We start from the raw sequence: 22754 nt of genomic DNA on the forward strand, positions 1-22754 counted from the left end.
TCGCAGCCTTGAGGTTCCGACTTACCATCCCACCTTCGGCAGTCAAGGGCAGCATCAGAAGCACTCCAAGCTGTGAGTAAATCTATGCATTATTTTTAGAGTATTGATCAGGATTGATTTTCTAATTATATTGTGCTTATGCACAGAAATATCCTTGTTTCAAAAAGTGCCACTGAAGCATCGAGGGGTGTGCCGCACCAGCAAGTCGCTTCCAGATGACCCTGCGGAAAATCCACCTGCTTCTGGAGGGTGAGGGTGGGCAGCTGTGAGCACGGGAGACATGGGCATGCAGTCAGTAACCTCCTTATGAGGCTGAAATGATGAAATCATAAATGTTTATTCTAAAATATGAGAGTGCATCACCTGAGGTTGACAATACTTAAGTTTTTCAATAGTCCATTTTTTCACCTCCCTAGTTTTACTGTTTTTAAGAATTTTTAATAAAGTCTTTAATCTTATGTTTAACAACAACAAAAGGTTTGTTTTATATTTACTTGGAGTTTGAGATACACAAAGAGCAACAGCCAAGGCTGGGTCAGGTTAGGGTTAGGGTTGGGGTTAGAATTAGGGTTAGGGTTAGGGTTAGCACTAGGGTTAGGGTTAGGGTTAGGGTTAGGGTTAAGGTTAGGGCCAGGTTAGGATTAGGGTTAGGTTAGGGTTGGTGTTGGGATTAGGGTGAGGCTAGGGTTAGAGTTAAAGCCATGTTAGGGTTGGAGATGGCTTAGGTTTCGTTTAAGGCTAAGGTTAAAGTCAGGGTTAGGTTAGAGTTACTGATTTGGGTCTTCCACATGTATATGTTGCCCATGCATGTGAGCCCTCTTTTGCTGGATCAGAAGTGGAGCAGCTGGGACTCAGACCAGTGACCACAGAAGATATTTGCTTTGCATGTGTCTCTTAATCTACTATGCCACAGCACTGGCCCCAGAAAACTAAAACGTCTGTCCCCCATAACTGAGGAGTACACAGGAAATCTAAATTGCACTTGCAGGAAGTGATGACAGTGGCAGCTGAACCCCAGAAGTGCCCTCAGGGCTGCCCCAAACATGTGGCTCAAGTGTTCTTTGCCCTTTTTGGGTGTCCCAGAGACGCTTCTGGGACAAGGAGGCTGGCGGGGTCTGTGGGACAGCCCAGGCAGCCCACCCGGTGACGTGCCACCCTGTTTCCTGTCCTTCAGCACTGCTCTGTTGTCTGCTGCTGAGTTGGAACCCAAGTCTGGGTGCCCCTGCCTGGCTACAGGCTTGTTCAGGCAACCGGGGGGCTCACCAGCTCATAAATTGGCAAGAGGAAAAGAGGAGGCATGCATTCCCCATGCTCTCTCTGCACCACGGTGCCATCCCTCTTCCTGCTGTGGCTGCAGCTCAGTCTGAACACCCGGGAACCCAGGTGGTGGTGTTCTTCCTGGCTCGGATGCCTCTCCAAGGAGGGCGCTGTCTCCCCATCATTGTACCCCCAGGATGCTTCCTTGTCTTCACAGCTGCTCCTCACCATGTGTCATAGCCCTTCCCTAATGCCCCCCCCCCAGTATGTCCCTTTGCCAAGAGCTATCTGTTGATTGCCAAGTCAAGGACTGACTTAGGGCAAGCCTGGAACCAGGACTGATAGCCTATTGATGCTTACAAAGCCTTATCCCACAGGAGGGACAGGCCTGTGGTTGTTCTTGGGGTCAGAGGGAGGCCATGGTCACTTCTGAAGGCCACATCCCTCACCTCCCGCTCTGGGGGCTGGAAGGGACCCAGTCTGTCTGCCCGCGGTCCCCTAGTGGGGAAGCTGGATTGGCTCACAGGTAGAGTAGCCCTTAACGATGAGCATGATACCCCTCAATATCGTCAGTGCTAACCTCAGCAGCAGAAGGAGGCAGAACACAAACTCCACCATGACCAGCCTGCCTCGAGGATTACGGGCCGGAATCCCGCCAGCCTGGTCTTCACACCGACAGATTTCAGGGTGTCTGGAAGCCACAGGGCTCTTTCCTGCTCATGCCCCTGGTCCTTCTGCATCCGCATCTGGGAACATCTCACACATCACCCCTGGAATCGGCCACATGGGCACACAGTGTGTTTCAGGCGTACGATGTTCCCCACCCAGCCATTAGCCAATGCCAAAACACCCGAAATATCATTCTATTTTATGTAATGGTGCTGTTAAAATGATTCACTAATTGAGAGCTAAAAAATAACCACCCCACACTGCAAGGTTTGAGAGCACATGTGAGAGATCAGGACCGGGGAGAGCCGGCTGCGCGCCTGCACAAGCTCACTCCTGCGCCCGGCGGTTTGCCCAAGGACACGAGCGTATTTTGTAATTAGCTTTGTGTTTTGCTTGCAAACTTTAGCTGAAATATTCGTCTGCCTTATAAGGAGCCGCCAGTACCTCCAGGAATACACCACAAAACACTATTATTTAGAAACGGCTTTGCTTCCATATCACGTTACAAATGTGGTCTTGTTCTTCCTTTGTCTCCACTTCTTTTTAATGCAGAAAATTGTCCAGAAAAAAACGCAGCCTACTACTTAATGTGGATTACTATTGTGTCTTTTTACAATCTGAAATAAATGTCTGCATAAAAGAAAGGCATGGCAATAGCTCCTGCTTTCCCCTGAGTAATAATGTAATTTTGAAAAATTGAATTCCTAAGTGAACCGATTGGGCAGGCTTCTCTGAAGGAACCATGTTGCTCTGAAACCTCTTGAAGTGCTCCTGGGTCAGCACCAGTGTTGACGGACAGCTCCCTTCCGCCTGTGAGAGGGAGAGGGCCCTGAACTCGTGCTCCCAGGACACCGCGGGCCAGCTACAAACAGGCGAAGAACCGCCTTCCTTTGTCACCTTCACGGTGCAAGACAAGTTTCCAAACAAATCCACGACCCCGCCAACGAGCCTCTGCAGTGAGCTGCTTGTGCTGTTGATCATTTAGGGACACGTCTAGGGTTCCACCTGTCTCAAACAGGGGACGATGAATGGTGCTTTCCATTAAGGTTGTGTATGTTTTCCAATCTCCTGATGCATGTCATCTGAGTAACAGTTTGCATTTTAAGTGTTTCCACAAAGCCCTTTCCAAATGCTCTGTGTACCTGAAGTCACTCAGGGACCAGGCATCCCTGGCTGCCACCAAGGTCTTTCTGTACACAGGAGGTAATAACCGAGGTAAACAAACATTAATCTCAAGCTACTGGCCAGCACTCATTTCAATTTATTTCCCTTAGGACTGTGTGAAGATGAGCAGAACAAACACCACATGGCCAGGCAGGCTTTCTGGTTCTCTGGACACCTGAGCTGTCAGCTGGACAGTAGCAGGTGCGGCAAATGGAGCCTGGTGAAGCCATGGCCAGTCCAGTCCCCAGAGACACAGGGCCCCCTTCCAGAGTGGCTCTGAGAACGGAACCTATCCAGGGTCACTCCTCACTCCAACGTGTAAATATCTTTTAGAGCACCGAGAATACCATCTGCCTGTGTGCTGGGGTCATGTTATACAGAAAGGGAGATCTCCATGGCTACAGCTCAATGTGTTTGTTAGTACACAGGAACTTAACGAAGCCATTACTCCGTGTGTCTGAATGATCCTCTGTATACCCATGAATCAGTATGCTTTCAACACATTCCTTCAAGTGCATTATTGCTAATTCTTACATCCTGTTCCTCAGTCAACAGCTTCTATATGTTCCCACAAGCACCTGAGGAGAACTCAGAAAATACCTAATGGTTAATTTGACTCATCACCTTTTATGTCCTGGCTGCTGCTGCCAGGACCCCGAGTCATCGTCACCCAAGGCAGGTCGTGTGTCCTCTCCCGTGGCCTCTGCTCTGGCCAGGAGGAGACAGAAAACACCAAGTTAGAGACGCTACGACCTCGGTGTCTGGATGCTACTCTAGGTACCATGGTCACGGACAGCCTTGCTGAGCCAGTGAAATTTAAACGGAGAGCATGACATTTAAGCTGAGACTTGAATGTCAAAGAGGAGCCAGCTCTGCAGCCACCATCACAGGAAATGCGCACGGCGGGGGAAGGGAGAATTAAGCAGCAAATACCCAAGTCAGGACAGACCCTGCCCAGCCTGACTTCCACGGGAACCAGTCCTGCCTGTCTCCAGCCCACCAGCTGGTGCTCATGTCACAAATTAAAATAAAATGAGGAGGACTTGAGTAAATGTTAGCATCACTGCCCAGTGGGGAAAAAGCTTCGAAAGTGCACAGTTACTGATTGAATTTAAATTCTATTCCCAAACGCAGGCTGGCATTGAGTAACAGGAAGAAGAGTGGTGGCTGGGGCTGCTATGCTGGGAGTCACACACAGAGGTCAGGCTACTGGGGAGGTGACGGGGAGGATGGTGCCTCTCCTTGTGTTCAAGGCTTCATGGAGCTATGGACCCAAGCACTTGAAACAGTTTGTGAAAAAACGAAATCAAAGGTTATTTTGGTGCCCAAACTTTGAAATCCATGCATGGACTTTTTCAGAATACACAATTTTTAATAAAAATAAACTTTCGAATTCATTTACCATGATCTCAAAGCTTCTGCTTTCCATGTCAGAATCCACTTACCGCACGTCAGTTGTACCTGAAGGAAGTCACAGCCCAATCACTTCTGTGGGAGCATTTCCTTCCATGGGAGATTTGGGTGTTTCTAGCGATGTCCCCTTCCTAAGCGCTCAGCCAAGCCCCTTGATGCCAATCCTGTGACTTCCTGCACCACATTCACTTGTCTGAATCTAGGCGACCATTGTTCTCAGCCAAAGCTTCTTCCCCAAGCTTGGTTTGCAAGCAGCATTGGGCAGAGTCGGGAAGTCCAGTGTGCATCTGGTCAGCCATGCATCCAGAACCTGGGGCTCAGCTGGAGTTTTTCAGCCACAAGGACCTCGCCAGCCTCCAGCAAGCGGTGGCCCCCATCCCCTGCCCGTGGGCTGCAGAGGAGGGTGGGGGTGACCTCAGTGAAGCCCTAGAACCACAGCACGCCTGGCCGAACACACTGCCCGGCCTTGTGCGCCACAGTCTCTCTGGTGGACTGGCAGAGTCCTCTGTCACCCTCACACCAGTCCTGCGTGGACAAACCGAGACCAGCATCTCTGCAGACAACCCTGGCAAGCATACGATGAGTCGGTGAGAAGCTGAGGAACGGCTGCATTTCACAAGCCTGTCGTCGGCCTCTGCAGGATCGCAGAGTGACATGGAGGGTCTGGGAGTTTAGCTGTCCCGGCTAGAGTGCAGCACTGTCACGTCACACATGCACAACCTCGGGCATGTAGCTGAAGCACTTCATGCCTTGGTCGCCTCTGTGCAGCGGAACAATAAGCAAGCTTTCGGAGCTACTGGCGGGATGCAGTGTTGGAACTCATCATTTAGTCATTCATTTATTTGAAAAGCAAAGTGACTGAGGGAAGGAGAGGGAGAGGCCCTTCCATCTGCTGCCTCCTCACTTCCCAGTGCCCGCCGTGGAGCCGGGCCAGATGGAGGCCAGGAGCCTAGAAGGCCACCCAAGTCACCTGAGTGTCCTGCAGGGGTGACAGGGGCGGGAGGACTTGGCCATCACTGCTGCATTGTCAGGCACATGAGCAGGAAGCTGGGCAGGAAACAGGAGCCGGGCCTCTAACTGCTGCTGTGAGACAACACCACTGGCTCACCCAGCTGCCGCACAGTGCCTGCCCATACTCACAGGAACTCCTGGAATTCATATGTACAAACAGCAAGACCATGCCAAGGAATCGATAAACTGGTTATTATTATCAGGGGTGCTGTTAGCGCTGTTAGCCAAGGATATCGGATCTCTGGCGTCCGTTTTCCAGCCACAGTCATACCCGTGGGGTTAAGCAAAGGCTGCGGCTGGGATCCGAGCAGTCCGAGCTTCTCAGAGCCTGGCTGAGAGGAGACAAAGTGGATCCACACGCCCTAGGCCCTGCGAAGCTCAGATGACCCTGTGACGGCAACATGTTTGCAGTGAGGGCCTCTGCCCAGACAGGGGCGCCTCGACTCCCCAGCGAAGAAACACTGAAATGCTAGGAGGACTTTCTGGCACAGGCCAGCTGGTTCTGCCCCAGGACATTGCTCAGCAGATGGGCAATGCAACCTGCAGGCCTGGCATGGGGCTGTTTCCCACTGGGGGAGTCAGAGGTGGGGCCAGCTTTTAGGGGAAGAATGCCCATTTAACGAGAACATACTCTGGCCTTGTTCTGTTTTTGCGTTTCATCCAGAAAGCACGTTATGGATAGATTTTGAAGCACAGTTCCCAGCATGTTCCAGGGAAAACAGCACATAAATGTGGATTCATGACCTGGGCTTGAATTTCTGATCAGCCTTGGCGTCCCACCGTGGCTTGGATCAGACATTCAGCTCCCCGCACTGCCTCTCCTCCCCACCCCTCAACAGCAGGGGGTTCATGATCCCCCAGGGCCTGCCTGCTGTGAGGCAGCAAAGATGCAATCTTTGCAGCCTTCCACACCCAGAAGGCTCGTCCCTGATTCAGTCTCTGGGTTGTGTTTGTCAACTGCATGTTGATGAAGAGCAGAGATCCCAGCTGCGCCCTGGATGCCAAGCCACCAAACAGGCTCCCATCTTCCCGAGCACGCTGGCACATCTACTTTCCATTTCCAGGGCCCTGGAGCTTGCTGGCTTATGTTAAATGACCCTGCATTTCACCAGGCTCCCCTGGCGCCATAGACGGAATCAGCAGGCTCTGGCTCAACAGGATACACCCGAGGGCAGACTTGGGCATGCCCATCTGAAGAAACAGAAGTGGTCCCGCTGGGTCTCTGGCTGTGCCCACCTCCAAGAGGGGCAACTGAGCAAGTTGTGGAGCCCACATCAAGGGCCGTTAGCTCCAGATCCTGCTCTCCACGCTGGACTGGTGGGGTCCTTCCCTCAAGGTGTCATTTCCTTAAGTCTGGGAAAGCCCCTTGCTCCTGTTGTCTTGCTTTCTCTTCCCTCACTGTGGGTGCCACTCTGCCACTGCCTGTTGACAGCAAAGCTGTCCCTTTACATTCACCGGAGAAGCATCAAACCACACTTCAGCTTCTGCTCAATCCAGTGAGAGCGCTGTGCCACGCAACATCATTCCCTGTTTTGCTTTCAGAATCCAAGTTCACAGCTACAACCGGGCAGCCTCCGCTGGAAGCCAAGAATGCCGTTGGCTGTCACTTCCCAAAGTAGTGCAGGGTGCTGGGGTCTACAGAATGTGGGGATTCCCCCCTCGGGAAGCAAAGAAAGCTGAGAGCGGGCAGGTGCCACTGTGTGTCCCCTCACCCCCGCTGAGCCGCAGGGCCTCTGGTCAGCAGGAATACACAGACCCAGAACTGCGGCTCCTACGGGCTAAGCTGCTGAAAGCTTGACCAGAAGCCCTGGGGGAGGATGCTCCTGGGGCAACAGGGGAGGTCCAGTTGCCCATTTCTGCTCCTCCATCTCAGAGGAGCTGGGCCTTGGCCAGGACAAGATACACATGATGGAGGTGGCCACGGGAACGGGCATGCCACCCATTTTTTTCTACAGCAGAGCACCCAGCCTCAGGACGCACAACCAAAGGTGGACTTTGGCGTGGCTTGTGTCTCCCTGAGGACCTGCCATTTGCAAGTCACAGCCTTGGCGGGATCTGCAGGGCAGCTTCCCTCCCTGCCCTGCCCCTGCTTTCCCTGTGGTCAGAATACAGTTCTACTCTGCCTCCACAGCCGCTGACCTGACCCCACCCCTGCCCAGGTGACCGTTAGGGCAGCCCAGATGGCTAGGGCTGCTTGTCGATGGAGCCAGGGGGCGGGGGTGCTGATGAAGAGAGAGTCAACAGAGCAAGAAAGAACAAACGCATAAAAGGGCTATGGACGCAGTTCATGAAAAGCCACTGAAAGCACTTGGAACCTCGAACAAGAACAACCTCAGCCACTTGGGAACATTTGCAAAGACTTGACTTGCTCCCTGTGTTTGGAAGGAACAACACCTGAAAATGATGGTTGCAACCAAGACTCGGCAGGGTGACTTCCTGAACTCCTTCCCGGGGCCCGGGAGCCCACACCACTCTCAGCAACTTGGGGTTCAGAGGTGGGAGAACGGCCATACATCTGGCAGAGCCTGAGCCTACAAAGGGTCCCCTGTGTAGGCTGGCAAGGAGAGGATCACCTATGCGCACCCCAAAGCCGCTCGGGGTCCCGGGGAGCCACCAATACTGTTGCTGAGAGGTCGCCTGCTCAGGGGTCACTGGGGGTTAGCAGGCTCCGGGGGAGGACACACACCCTCAGACCTCCCTGTCTGCCAGCCATGTCCCTGGTCATCCCCGGGCCATGACGCCCCGGCCTGGGACACAAACCTTGGCTTCTAAATACAGTAACACAACCAAGGAGTGCTACTGGGCAAAGTGAGCTCAAGTCAGCATAACGCTGCAGGCTTCCCAGCCCTCTAGAGGAGCTGGTGTTGGGGAGACCTGGAACCACCTGCACCCATGCTTCTGCCGTGGCAGAGTGGACGCGCAGCAGATAGAGAGCAGCGGTCACCCTCACTTTATTCCCTACGTGACGGTGTGACGGGCCACACTAGCCAGTGAGGGCTCCAGCCCTGAGCTGACGGCCCCTGGACTTCCGGCCAGCATAGCGACGCACTGGCTGGCTGACACTGGGCGAACTTCTTCATCTCCATGACATTTAATTCCCGTTTGTAGGAGGCAAAGACAATAACAGCAGCTGACACGCAGAATTAGTTGCATGATTAAGTGAGATAATACTTCGCCAAGCCTCAGCCCCGCGTCCGGCCTCTGGAGGGGTCTCGTAAATATTTGCGGTGTTATTACTCCATGTAAACATCGACAGAGCTGTGATTTTTACGGGTTTATAGTATTCTAGAAAATTAATCAACACCATTCTTTCTTTTTCTGCCACTAGGAATTTGAGTTGTTGTGAAGTACGGGGAGATATTAGTGTCATTCTGTAAATATGCACATTTTAAATATTGTTTTCAGTTCTGTTTATTTTCTGGAGGAGTATTCTGCAAGCGGGAGACCCCGGATCAAATCTGGCTTTACGGGTCTTCCTGAGCAGCGCCAAGTGGCTCTCCAGGGGGAAGCAGCCGCTTACGGAGCAGGGCGCTCATTACAGCTCTCCCTGCGCAGACACAGCAACCGCTTTCATTACTCTCATTGCTTATTATAGAAGACTCAGCATAAAATCATACCAAAATATTTGATTTTGCCTCTCTGTTGCTCACACTGGAGCTGTGTTTTGTTTTTCAACCTGCTACCATCAAATGATGCTAAGAATATTCTCAGACATTATATCCTTTGTTTTAAAATTTTACTTCTTCATTAGAAAATAAGAGAGTGAGAGGAAGAGACAGAATTCTTCCATCCACTGACTTACCACAGGCACAGGCCTCGTCAGGGTCTCCGTCATGGCTCAGGGCCTCAAGGACTTGGGCCATCCCCCATTGTTTTCCCAGGCAGGGCACTGGGTCAGAAGTGGAGCAGCTGGGGCATAAAGCCGTGCCAGCGTCATTGGCATCCAAGCTGGTGGCTTGACGTGCGAGTCACAGTGCAGCCTTCAGTACTTGAGTCTGTGGGCTATTTGACAAACGTGAATTCAGCTCGGGTGACAGAGCATCCTGATAGCCAAGTGGCTTTAACTCAGAGTTGGTGGGATCTGTGCAGGTCCAGGGGCCTGGGCCTCAGTCCTGTCCTGAGGGGCTGCTGGGAACACCGTCTCCCTGATCTGTAAATGTGACAGCACGCAGTCCCCCCTCACTCCCCGCAGCTTCTCCTTGACCTCCCCAAGCACCAGCTCCCCGGGTCATACCCAGCTCACTCACAGTGGAGACCGAGGAGCAGGCCATGGCCAGTGCATCCCCACCACAGTAACCAGCTCGAGAACACTCCTAAGCCAAGCATGAACACAGATGGACAGTGATGGAAGGGAAGCTGAGCCGTGAGGGCAGGAGGTGCAGCCCAGGAGTGGCCAACGTGGGAGTGACCAGCGCGGGACACACAGACACACAGCCTGGCAAAGGTATCCAGGCAGCAGAGAGGAGGGACAGGGCTGGCCCAGCTGTGGGAAGTGGTGATGGGCCGCAAGGCTGGGCTCACCTGGGGGACAGGATTGTGGGTGTGTCCACTGTAAACACGTGATAATAGGACTTGTTACAGACGCATACTCGCAGCGAGGTATCTCTGAGTGTCCCATCAACGTGTGTAATTTTAGCTCTCAAATAAGAAACACTGCGACAACGCGTCATTTCAAGAGCCAACAAGCCGCCTGTCTGGATCTGCTCTCCGGCACAGGTGAGATGAATCCGCGTGGAGAAGCGGGAGCCCTGGCAAGGTGCAGGGCGTTGTTCACAGCCCTAGGCTGCGAGTGGCCTGGGGTGCTCCCATCCCTGTCATCACACACAGGCGGTCGTTAGGGGGGAAAATAAGACGGTTTTCCAATAAACAGGTTGCAGGTCATTCACACCTGCTGTGTATGTACTCCAAGTGCAGGTAAACCCTAGGACACTCAGGGTTTATCTAAATAGATGGACAAATAGTGCCCACCCAGCCCAGCCCTGACTCCTGGCGCAAGAGTGCCCGACCCAGCAAAGAGCCACAGTGTCCATGGGAAAACGCCTTTCCTGAGATGCGCAAGGCTGGCTAACTGTCACAAAACTTACTGATGGAACTCGGCTGTATTCAAAGGAACAATCGCTTTTACAGACACTAGCTTTTGTTGTTGGCGCTTTGGTTTTGCTTTTTTAGGAATATTCACCATCAGTCCTGGTATGTTAATAACCTAAGGGCGAGAGGTGACCAACAAGGAAGCTGTTGCATTCATAGGCAAGCTAAACCCCTGGTTCTCGGCCGCTCACGGTCAAGTCCACAGCAAGCTCTGCCCCTTCGCCTGGTTCCTGGTCACTCACAGTCAAGTCCACAGGAGGCCCTACTCTGAGAAGCCACAGCCAGGAGCCATTTGCATCACGGGACCCTCCAAACAGGCCAAGGGCACATGAGGAGCTAAGCAACATAATAGCTCAGAGCCAATCTGTGAGTGTCTAAGCAAAGCAGACAAATCCATGGAGATTATTTTAGATAGAGCCAGCAAGTAAGTTCAGAAGTTACGGATAAATATACAAATAATACAAAGATTCTCTTAACAATGGAGACAACCAGACATGAAAATATCATAAAAAGACACTTTCAGAGCCATAATAAAATCTAAAAACTGAGATTAGAAGCATGCGATGATATAAAAGACATCTTGTAAAAGCTCATATAAAAATGTGCACTTTGAATAAACCATGCCTGGATTTTGAAATGTTTTACAACAGAATAAACAGAAATGTTCCCATTAGCTTCCTCAAGTGCCCTCCTAGCTAAGAGACGCGTGAAATGGCAACAGCATGAACGCCGACAGCACCTGCCTGATTTGTGTCAAAGACCTCAGCAGGTGGGAAAAACTTCCCGCTTGGGGAACATGATACAGGCCACCAGTGAACAGAACAAGCCAGCCATGGCTTCTACACAGCTCAAGGTCGGTCCCTGTGGGTTACAACTCCCAGGACTCCAACAGAGCGCAGCCCTGAACAGACGGGGTGGACTGCAGCATCTGGAGATCCTTATGGGAACGTGTGTGGGGCCAGGGCGGCACTGTGCGGGTCACCCGTGCCGTGGAGCCCTGCCTGTGCCCCTGACCCCAGCTTCTTGCTGATGTGCCTGGGAGGCAGTGCCTGATGGGTCCCTGCACTCACGTGGGAGACCCGGCTTGAGTCCCTGGTTCCTGGGCTGCCACAGGCGTGTGAAGGGTGGACACCAGGTGGACGATCTGTTTCTCTCCCTTCCTTTTCTTTCTCCTCCCCTCATCTGTCTTTCAAATAGTTAAAACTGAAGCTTAACAATATATTCCCATGTTTCTTGAAGATAAAGTAATTGAAGAGAATATAAAACTAAAAATATATCCAAGAATGTATATATGATGGTACTTCAAAACATTTATGAAAAAATGGAATGGACCTAAAAGATAAATTAATCTTTGTGCAAACAACCTGAAATCCATGTAACATTTTCTAATGCCCATTTTCCCAGGAGATTTTGCAGCTCCTTCGTAAGGGGCAGGACTGTGACTCAGTGACTTCAGCTTCTGCTGGCGATGCTGGCATCCCATCGAGGATCCAGCTCCCTGCTAGCGTGCCTTGTAACTCAGCAACAGCTGACCAAGTGCTTGGGCCCCTGCCACTCCTGTGAGGGGACAAGGTAAGCCCTGGCTCCTGGCTTCAGCCTGGCCCATTCCTGGCCACGTGCCCATCTGAGGAGTGGAACCGTAGTTCAAAGATCTTGTTCTTTAGGCCTCTCTCTAAATTCTGTCTTCCAAATAAATAAAAATTTTCTTAAAAGTAAAGGCCACAGCTTAAAAAAAAAACAGATCTCTCATAATATATTATGAACTGTTACTAATAACCAGTGACAAAAGTGGATAACTTGAAACATAAAATGATTAAATAATAATAATGTAAAAGCAGTTACAATATAAACAAACATTTGTTATAAACCTATGCATCTCACTTTAGTGTCAGAAACACCAGCATAGGGTTACAGTGAATATGAATTTAGCTCTTGCTAAGCTCTGTCGGCAGGCTTGTCAAGGGATAAGAACTGGGCCAAACATGAGGCTCTACAGGCTAACCCTCTGCCTCCAAGCGCCAGGACCCTGTGTGGGCACCGGCTCATGTCCCAGCTGCTCCACTTCCCATCCAGCATCCTGCTTGTGGCCTGGGAAAGCAGTCAAGGACGGCCCAAAGTCTTGGGACCCTGCACCTGCGTGGAAGACCCAGAAGAGGCTCCTGGCTTCAAATTAATTCAGCTCTGACCATTGCAACCATCTAGAGTGAACCAGCAGATGGAAGATCTTTCTCTCTGTCTCTCCTCCTCTCTGTAAATCTGATTTTCCCATAAAAACAAATCTTGAAAAATAAAGGTAAAGAATTAAACAGCAAGTTTGATAGATGCACTTGCTTGGAAGCAAGACCACTTAGTGTCACACATCTATGTAAGGATTATAAAAGCAAATGTCAGTTCAGAAAAAAATATTTGCAATGTGTAGGAAAATATAAATTAACTGATCTTAACGTACAATTTTAACTTTAAAAGTGGATTTTTAAAATAATGTTTAACAAAATAGTGTCAAAAACAGCCAGGACATTTACAAGAAAGTAATTCATGATAAACAATTCTTTTCAAAATTGGAACACATCACATTCTACATTTGAACATCTCCCATGGGCCCCTAAAATTTGAAAAAAGAAACAAGATAATCAACTGACCAGTATTTACAAATACAGCACAAACATTGTTGCTGAGACACTACATGCCTGCTCGCGGGGGCAATGATGGGGCTCCCTCCAGTGATGTGCTGGCCTGGTTAGCTGGGGGATCAAATACAGCCGTGGGGTGCAGTCTGCATTTTCCAATTACTTTCTCTCATTTAGGAGAATAAAACTGTGCTTTCCAAAATGAACAGGCATCTTTTTCATCATCAAAATTAACATTTTTCTCCCAAAATCCATGAATGCATGACTGAATCATAACTATTGCTATGCTTTAAATGTTTCTTTGTTAATTTTGATTTTATTAGAATGGCAGAGACAGAAAGACAGACTGATCCATCCTCTGGTTTACTCCCCAAACATCCCCATGCTGGAGCAGGCCAGGCAGGAGCCGGGAGCCTGGCTCCACCGGGCCTCTGGTGTCCACAGCTGGGCCCCAAGCCCTGCCTCCCAGGGCATGCCTGGTCAGCAAGAAGCTGGAATGAGAACGGGAAGAGCTGGGCCTCCCACAGGCGCTCCAAGTGGGATGCAAGCTTCCCAAGTGACATGGTGACCACTATGCCCAGGGCCTACCCCAGCCATTTATCAAACTAAGGACGCACCAGGCCACTCTCACTGTGGGGGACCTGGAGTCCTTGACTTGCTGAGCTGCCACTGAGCCCACTCTGCAGCTCTGGTTCCCTGGGGAGAGAGATGGGGTGGCAGCTGGCTCTGCCGAGGAGTCAGAGGCAGGCGGCAGTGGGGTGGGGGAGAGCGGGCGGGCTGTAACTCCAGGCCTGAGGTGGCTGAACTGGCAGACCCCAGCATCAGCAGCTAGTCGTACAGGAGGGCATGGACAGGGCCAAGGGCACGGAGGACCCCAGTGTCTCCCTGTACCATCAGCAGCCAGTCGTGAGTGAGGGAGGACCCGGTCCTAGGACTTTGGGATAAATACTCCAGCAGCCAGGCGCTGGAGGCCTGCATGGGCTTCCCTCGACTCAAACTAGAGAAGGCCTCTTGAGCAGACTTCCTGTTCTGGTTCCCAGACAGTTAGACCCCTCCGAGCAGCCGGGCACATGAGAGCAGGCTCTGCCAGTAGTCTGTGAGCAGTGGGGGACCCTGAGGGACACCAGCCCCAGGTGGTTTGACCCAGAAGTCCAGATAGAATCCAGCAGGAATGTGACGCACACAGGGCCTGGGCAGGGCAGGGACATCTGTGATGTCACAACAGGACCCTGGTCTCCAGGGAGACAGAGGTCTCCGGGTTCCTGGGTACCACATGCCCCAGGGAAACATAGGCTCAGCCTGCTCTTGGGGAACCAGGCCCCACGTGGAGACTTCAGCCGTGACATCTTCCTGGGCCGGGGCAGCAGCCTCACAGTGCAGGGGAGACCAACACGAACTGAGTGCAAATGCAGCGCTGCAGGACAGCCACCTGCATCCAAGGCTGCGGTGCAGGGAAGGCCTGCCCCCAGCAGCCCTGTCCTCTCTGGGGGTGCTGGACCAGGACAGCGACACAGGCCACTCCTGTCGGCTGCCCTCGCTCTACCTGCTCCCCGTTCGCCTTCCTCTACTAGGCTCCCGGCCAGAGCAGGCCTCCCCAGGAGAGGCTCCCACAGGCAATGGAGGCCTGGCTCCTCACCCAGCACCACCACCCAGCCTCAGGCAATGGTGGCCTGGCTCCTCACCCAGCACCACTGCCCAGCCTGGCTGCTCAGCTCCGAGTGGGCTCAGGAAAATCCTTCATGTTTATAGAAGGGATATGTTATGGGAGAATTGGTGTGATGGCCGTTGTTTTCTAGCAATGTCTTCATACTGCCTGTGTGTGCACACGGCACTGCCTCACACAGCCCTGTGTGTATCACAGCATGCCCTAGGGACACAGGCACACCACGACCCCGCACTGCCCTATGCGTGATCATAGCACTGCCCCACACTGCCCCACACTGCCCCGTGGGCACAAACACACCACGATCCTGCACTGCCCTATGCGTGATCATAGCACTGCCCCACACTGCCCCACACTGCCCCGTGGGCACAAACACACCACGATCCTGCACTGCCCTATGCGTGATCATAGCACTGCCCCACACTGCCCCACACTGCCCCGTGGGCACAAACACACCACGATCCTGCACTGCCCTATGCACACACAGCACTGCCCCCACACTGCCCCATGGGCACAGACACACCACGACCCCACACTGCCCTGTGTGTGCACACAGCACTGCCCCCACACTGCCCCGTGGGCACAGGAACACCAAGGCCCCACACTGCCCTATGTGTGTTCACAGCACTGCCCCACACTGCCCCGTGGGCACAGACACACCACGACCCCACACTGCCCTGTGTGTGCACACAGCACTGCCCCCACACTGCCCCGTGGGCATAGGAACACCAAGGCCCCACACTGCCCTGTGTGAGCACACAGCACTGCCCCCACACAGCCCTGGGGCAAAGACACACCACGACCCCACACTGCCCTGTGTGTGCACACAGCACTACCCCACACTGCCATGTGGGCATAGGAACACCAAGGCCCCACACTGCCCTGCATGTGCACACAGCACTGCCCCCACACTGCCATGTGGGCACAGGAACACCAAGGCCCCACACAGCCTGTGTGTGCACACAGCACTGCCCCCACACTGCCCCGTGGGCATAGGAACACCAAGGCCCCACACAGCCTGTGTGTGCACACAGCACTGCCCCACACACACTGCCATGTGGGCACCCATCTCCATTTATTGGCTCTTCCAGTTCCTCTGGCAATGGCCCTGCTCCCTCTTCTCTCCCAGGCCAGCTACAGCTCTCACCAACTGCTACTTGCCCCCTGTGTGGTAGGTGACTTACCGCTGCAGGCACAGGTCCAGGGCCGCCGCCTCAGTGTCCAGCAGAGCTGCAGCCTGGGCCAGAAGCTGCTGGCGGCAGCCGGCAGACTTGAGTTCCAGGACGAGGAGGCCCAGGCAGAACATGGCACCCATCTCTTCCAGCTCCCTTGTTCCAAACTGCAGCCCCTGCCAGGCACAGAGACACCCCATGAGCGAAGGGACCTGAGCTGTCCGCTGGCCACACAGCCCGCAGCCAGTAGCACCTGCAGCCCCTGCCCTGGGTGCTGCAATGTGCTTTGGGATTGGCAATTCTCAGCCTGGGTTCCCCATCAGAAGCAGAGATGGGGGCTAAGAAAGTAAAGGAGCGAATGCCCCTCCCTCAGTGGTCCAATGGCCATGCTTTCCCACACTTACAAAGAAGCAGAGCTTTGGAACCACATGGAGAGTCATCCTTTTGCCCCTGAGTTGATCACCAGTGCAGAACAATAGGACGCTTCTTTCCTCCACACACTGAAGTCAGTAAAAAGAACCCATCTACATGGACACACTGTGCGCGCACTGGCTCAACGTGCCCACACAGCGTGTGACCCCAGAGCTGACCTTGCCCCTGCCCGCTCCAAGCCAAGTCCTCTGAAAGTGCGGGCTCAGGCCAGTGAGGGACACAGCCATGAAGATGCTATGGGGGACATCCCAGGTCCCTCAATGGACAGCTTGTGCAAGGCCCTGGTTCCGGGCTCCAGCGTCCCACCAACGCACCCCTCAGGAGGCAACAGGTAATGGGGCTCAAGTCCCAGGGCCTCTGCCACCTGCATGAGAAACCCACATGGGGTCGCCGCTGCCAGCTCCCACCCACCCAGTCCCAGAGGCTGTGGGCCTTGGGGGAAGGGTGCCCAGCAGATGGGCCATCATCCTGTCTCTGTGTGTCTTCCAAGTAAATAACAAGCGTGACAGGTCCTTTAAGTAAACCACAGCATCGGCCTGCTGTTTCCTGATCACAGCCTAGGAGGCAGGGACTGCTGAGACGATGGGCCTGGGACCTGTAAGGGCAGCAGGCTGGGGCCAGACCTGTGGGGCCAGCGGCGGTGCTGGGCGACCAGGCAGAAGGCAGCTGGAGAGGGGCTTGGCCACCAAGTCCATGGCTTTCTGGCCCAGGGCTGCGGGCTTGCTGCACTCCACCGGCCTTCATTTCCTTGTCTGTGAAAGGCGGGTCACTCTCTGCCTTGGGGACACAGACTGTGGCCAAGTTCCCGCATCAGGGACCACTATCCTCTCAAGTTCTCATTCTCTGCTCCCCATAAAGTCGGCTCCTGGGGAAAATTAAGCTTGGTAACGAAGTCTTCCAGTTTATAAAATGTATTCCACCTTCATCAAAAAATCATAGCACATTTTATTTCTTAAGAAACAGGCCTTCCCCCTCCAGACAGCGGTGCTGCATGGCAGTACAGGGGAGTGGGCACCTTAGTAAGCCCCCCGGGGGCACCCCGGACACCTGTCCTTCCAGACCTTGCTCTCCCCCTTCCCTTCCCCTGGCGGCCTGCCTCCTCCAGGGAGGACAGGAAGGGAAGGGACAGCACACACCCTGCTTTCCTAGAGTCCACCTGCACACGTGGGCGGGGCTCTGCAAGAGCCCGGGACGGCCTGCCGCAGCCCAGGGGAGAGGTTCCGCCTGGAGAAGTGTGTGTCCCCGGCGGGCAGCCTGCTTATCTCAGGCCGTGGTTGGTGTCATAAAAGGCCAGCCCAGGAGACCTTGACTAATGGACTCGAAACACTTTATTGGCTGTGGGGATTTGGACAAAGCCCTCATTCCATTTGCTCTCTGCTATTAATCTCTCTTTACTGCTCTATTCTCCTTGCTGTCACACAGCATCAGGAATGTGTGTTCATCTCCCTTCAGCCCCAGTCCCCGGCCTGGAAGGAAGGCTGAGTGGCAAGGCACAGCAGCACCTACTTCGTGCAGCCTCACCCACCTGCTGCAGGGCACAGCCTCACGCAGCACAGACAGGGAGACCAGGGCTGCAGGTGGGGCAGGGTGAGACACCACCTGCTGTGTGTCAGTGGGCCGCAAGCTCCTCAGGTGCCCGTCACAGGACTGTGCCTGTCACGGTCCCACACATACGTGCTGTGCCTCGGGTGGGTCTCATCCTTATCTCCAGACGTGATATGGGAAACCAGGAGACCAAGTGTGGATATCCGCCCTCAGCGTGGACACTGGACAGGAAGTGCACACACACACGACGGTTTGTGTGTGATGCCAGTGACTAGAGATGTGGCACTCTTGTGCCCAAGTTCAGGGGTCACTGGGAATTTTAATGATGAAAATTCTCTAGTGACCTGGATAAATAGGCTTCCCTTTGCACATGTTAGGAATGGGGAGTGGGGGAGAGCAGACAGCCAGTGTCGTCGTTTCAGCATTGAAGAGCAGAGCCACGGCCTCTGCCCCTCTCCTGGTTCTTACCATGGCATAGTGCCACTCAAGTGAGTCAGGATGGTGAGCTGTGTGCCAGGCTGTCTGCTGAAAGCTGGTAAGTACCACATTACCCGGAGGAGGCGTGGCCTGACCCACACCTTCAGGAAGTCGCTCAATAACATTTGACATGGAAATGTCACTTCAGGGAGCATGCCTTAATGAACCAACTCAAAATCAAGTGAAACTAGGTGTACAAAATGCAAATTAGGTCAGTGTAATAAGCAATGACCAAAATCTGAGAGAAATAAAACCCTAAACGACTAATAAGGAAGAAATGACTAAGGAAATTACAGTGGGATAAATTTGATGGGACGTAATGAAGTCATTAAAATGATAATTACGACAACCATTTAGTAATATGAAACTGCTCATGATTTAATGATAGAGCAAGATCCAGGCGTGTCTTGAAGTGATTTATGGTGAAGATGTGACATGAAAAGTAGAAGTGGCTACTACTCACTCCCCCCACACATCCAGATGTTACTGCTGACATTGGTCAATAAAATGCATGTATAGGAGAAGGGTTTAATATTCTTATCAAGACAACATTCATGGACCCGGCCCAATGGCTAAATCCTCACCTTGCATGTGCCAGAATCTCATGTCCCAGAACTTCTACTTCGCATCTAGCTCGCTGCTTGTGGCCTGGAAAAGCAGTCGAGGATGATCCAAAGCCGTGGGACCCTGCACCCATGTGTGACACCTGGAAGAGGCTCCTGGCTCCTGGCTCCTGGCTTTGGATCGGCTCAGCTCCGGCCATTGTGGCCACTTGGGGCATGAACCAGCGAGAGGAGGATCTTTATGTCTCCTGTTCCATGTAAATATGATCTGCCTTTGAATGTAAATAAGTCTCAGAGAGAGAGAGAGAACGCACCTTCCCAAACCGCCAAGGCATTACTGCTGCAGGGAGAATGTTTAAACAACTCTCCCATAACAATGGATGGATATGAGAGTTCCCTTCAGCTGCCTGCAGGTTTTTCTTGTCCTTGACACCATGGCATAAATGTGAAATGTACCTTCGTGTAGGTTACAATCTGCCGACACGCACATTGGCTACTTTCAGGGATTCTAGAAGATCCCTGTAGCCTTCTGAACGCAGCGTGTCTTGCTGTCTGCCAGGGGCTCCTGCAGGCACAGCTCAGTAATCCTCTGCTCCATGGCCTCTCTGCCCCACACCCTCACCGTGTTTTCTGTTTCTTCCTCCTGAGGAACAGACACCAGCAGCATTCCTTTGTCACAATTCTCTCTGTAGCTGTGTTGGATCGGCTTCCTGATTTACAACCCAAAGATACTCTTCTGGAAGCATAGTGAGTTCCTGTCAGTCTCACAATATTCTGGCATGGATACTCTTTCCAGAAAACATTGGGCAATGAGATTTTGCTTTTAAAAGTTGACAGTATAGGTCAGTTTATGAACTGCTTTGTAATTTAATTCATGAATTTTAGAACCTTGACTTTGGCTATGGTGTCCTTTCCTAACCTAAAATCTAACCGTAACCCTGACCCTACCCTAACCCCTACCCCTGACAATGACCCTAACTAAGACCCTAACTCAGACCCTGACTCTCACCCAGACCCTAACCCTGACCCTTTCCTAACCCTAACCTTAAACTTAACTCTAACCCTGACCCTAACTCTAACCCTTTCTTAACCCTGACCCTAACCCTAACCCTAAACCTTACCAAGACCCTAACCCTAAACTTAACCCAGACCCTGACCCTGACCCTAACCCTAACTTTAGCCTAGACCTTGACCCTAACCCTAACCTTAACCCAGACCCTAAACCTAACTCTAACCCTAACACTGACCCTAACTCTAACCCTTTCTTAACCCTGACCCTAACCCTAACCCTAAACCTTACCAAGACCCTAACCCTAACCTTAACCCAGACCCTGACCCTGACCCTGACCCTAACCCTAACTTTAGCCTAGACCTTGACCCTAACCCTTTCCTAACCCTAACCCTAAACCTAACCCTAACCCTAACACTGACCCTAACTCTAACCCTTTCTTAACCCTGACCCTAACCCTTACCCAAACCTGAACCCAAACCCTAACCTTGATCCTAACCCTGAACTCATGACTTCCTGCCCACTGTTTCATCGGGACCACGATGTTTGAGGACTCTGGGACTACACTGCATGTCAGAGCTGGGATCACAAATCTGCCTGGGGGAAGGTCACACTGCAGAAGTGGGAATGATGCTATAGCCAAAGCATCACCGAGACAAGGGAGAAATGAGACCTGTAATGAATGAGTGCCCTGATGCTGCAGGTTCACCAACAGAGAGCCAGGGGCACGTCGTGTTCCCGGGCCTCAGGGTACTCGACGCTGCTGACACTGAAAGTAGCAGGGCTGCCCCAGTCTGGTGGAAAACCACACTTCTGAATTAAAACAAAACCAGTCTTCACAGACTGCTCCATGGCATGGAGATGGCCACTTCAAGGAATCTACTGAAAACTGCATGAGGAGAGCGTGGCTGCTAGCACAGAGAAGGGCCAGCAGGACACAGGGAGGCCTGCACTCCAGGACTGTACTGGAGCATCCCTGGAGAGGGCCCCTAGAGGCCCAGCAGGAGCACAGGACAGCACAGCCCCTTGGGGCCTCTGTCCTCCCTCGCTGCCCCGGCAACAAGACGGGATCCAGCGCTAACACTGAGTGATGTTATGGGTCAGCAGCCCCCACGGGGCGTGAGCTCCAGGCCTTGTAGGCTCTAACTCCAGACTGAGGAGATGACGAGCCAACATTGCCCCAAACCTAGCTCCAGATTCAAGCACAGTTGGGACCAGTAGGCACCTCCATTGTTGCAAGAAGTCCCCAGAGCCAGTGTGTCTGGCAGGGCGAGAGCCAGCCCTCTGCACCCTCGGCACAGTCCAAGAACATCCCCTAATGTCTCAACACCCAGTCCCACGGGACCCAAGGACACCCAGCACATCTCATGGCACAGGGCTCTGGAAGCCGTGGCACAAGTGTTACCTTCATATGTTCTAGGGCACCTGGGGTTGGGCCTTCTGTGTCAGTCAGTGCTACAATCACCAGAGTCACATTCACTTGCCTACAAGACCTGGAGCTGCTACTCCAGACCCCTGTCTTCCAGGGCACTCTTGCTACTATAAACTATGCACAGCTGGGGGCCTGGGGGCACTTGGAGGAGGCCCCCAAAATCAGACCCGGGCCTGTGGCCACTAGGACATAGGGAGAGGACTGTGCCCAGATCCCAGGATCCCACAGCCAGAGCAATTGGTGCCATCAGCCCCTGTGTCTCCTAGACAGGACCATGTGTCCCACAGCCATTACTCCGACTGCCCCCACTACCAGTAAAACAGACATATCTATGGAGCCTGCTGTCACAGATCTCTGGAAGCCCCCCAACATGGAGTCACATCACATGCCTGAACACTGCACACAGCTGGTTCCATTCCAGCACAGGACACACTCTGGGCTCACCCGCCCAAAGTCAAGGCAGTGAGCCAAGCGACATGCCACATCCTAGTTCAACAGCAGTGGAGGCGACTCCAAAACGAACAGACACAAGAAACACGACCGAACAGGCTAGAAGGGACACAAAGGTGCCCTAATCAGACAGAAACCTACACAGTGCTGAAAAATAGTTCAAAATATTGATTCTAAGTAAACTCGGTGAGGTGCAAGAGCATACAGAAGGATAATTCAACGCAAGAAAAACAATGGAAGTTCAACAGAGATCCAAATCATTGAAAAGAATCATTCAGAGATTTTCAAACTGCAAACTTCAGTCAATGACATAAAAGCTGCAGTAAGAGACTCAACAATGAGCAGAAGACAAAGAATTTCTAAGCTATTAGTCATTTTTTTGAAATGACACATTTAGAAAAAAAATAAGAGGAAATTAATGAGTGGGGAGAGGCTCTGATACACATGTGACACTGTTAAATATTTGCAGCGTGAACATGCTGGGAGGAGAAAAGAAAGAAAAAGGCATTGAAAACTACTTAGTGACACAATAGATGAAAAATTTCCACATTTTGAAAGAAAAATGTGGATATTGTGACACACTAGCTCAAAAGTCACAGCAAAGGAAGACAAAAGGTCCAGGACATAGGGAGAACATGGTCGAGCCGACATGACGAAGAAGGAAACATCAGGATGGACAGCAAGACGAAGATGGGAGAAAGAATACAGAAGACAAGCGGTTAACAAAGTGATAGGAGTTAGTTCACACCAGAGGTACTAATGCACCGTGTAAATGGATTACA

At 52.3% G+C, this 22754-nt stretch overlaps 1 protein-coding gene across 1 annotated transcript in view; it reads right to left on the reverse strand.

Annotated features, from left to right (window-relative positions):
* The window catches only part of AGBL1 (AGBL carboxypeptidase 1), a 472681-nt gene that overhangs the window by 104180 nt on the left and 345747 nt on the right, over nt 1-22754 (reverse strand). Inside the window, exon 23 of the mRNA XM_040969772.1 lies at nt 16077-16240. Coding sequence (XP_040825706.1) covers nt 16077-16240 — 164 coding nt within the window. The remainder of the gene's footprint in view (nt 1-16076; nt 16241-22754) is intronic.

This window comes from Ochotona curzoniae, unplaced genomic scaffold (assembly GCF_017591425.1).
Source record: "Ochotona curzoniae isolate NIBS_2020 unplaced genomic scaffold, NIBS_Ocur_1.0 scaffold_4701, whole genome shotgun sequence".
NCBI classification, from domain to species: Eukaryota; Metazoa; Chordata; class Mammalia; order Lagomorpha; family Ochotonidae; genus Ochotona; species Ochotona curzoniae.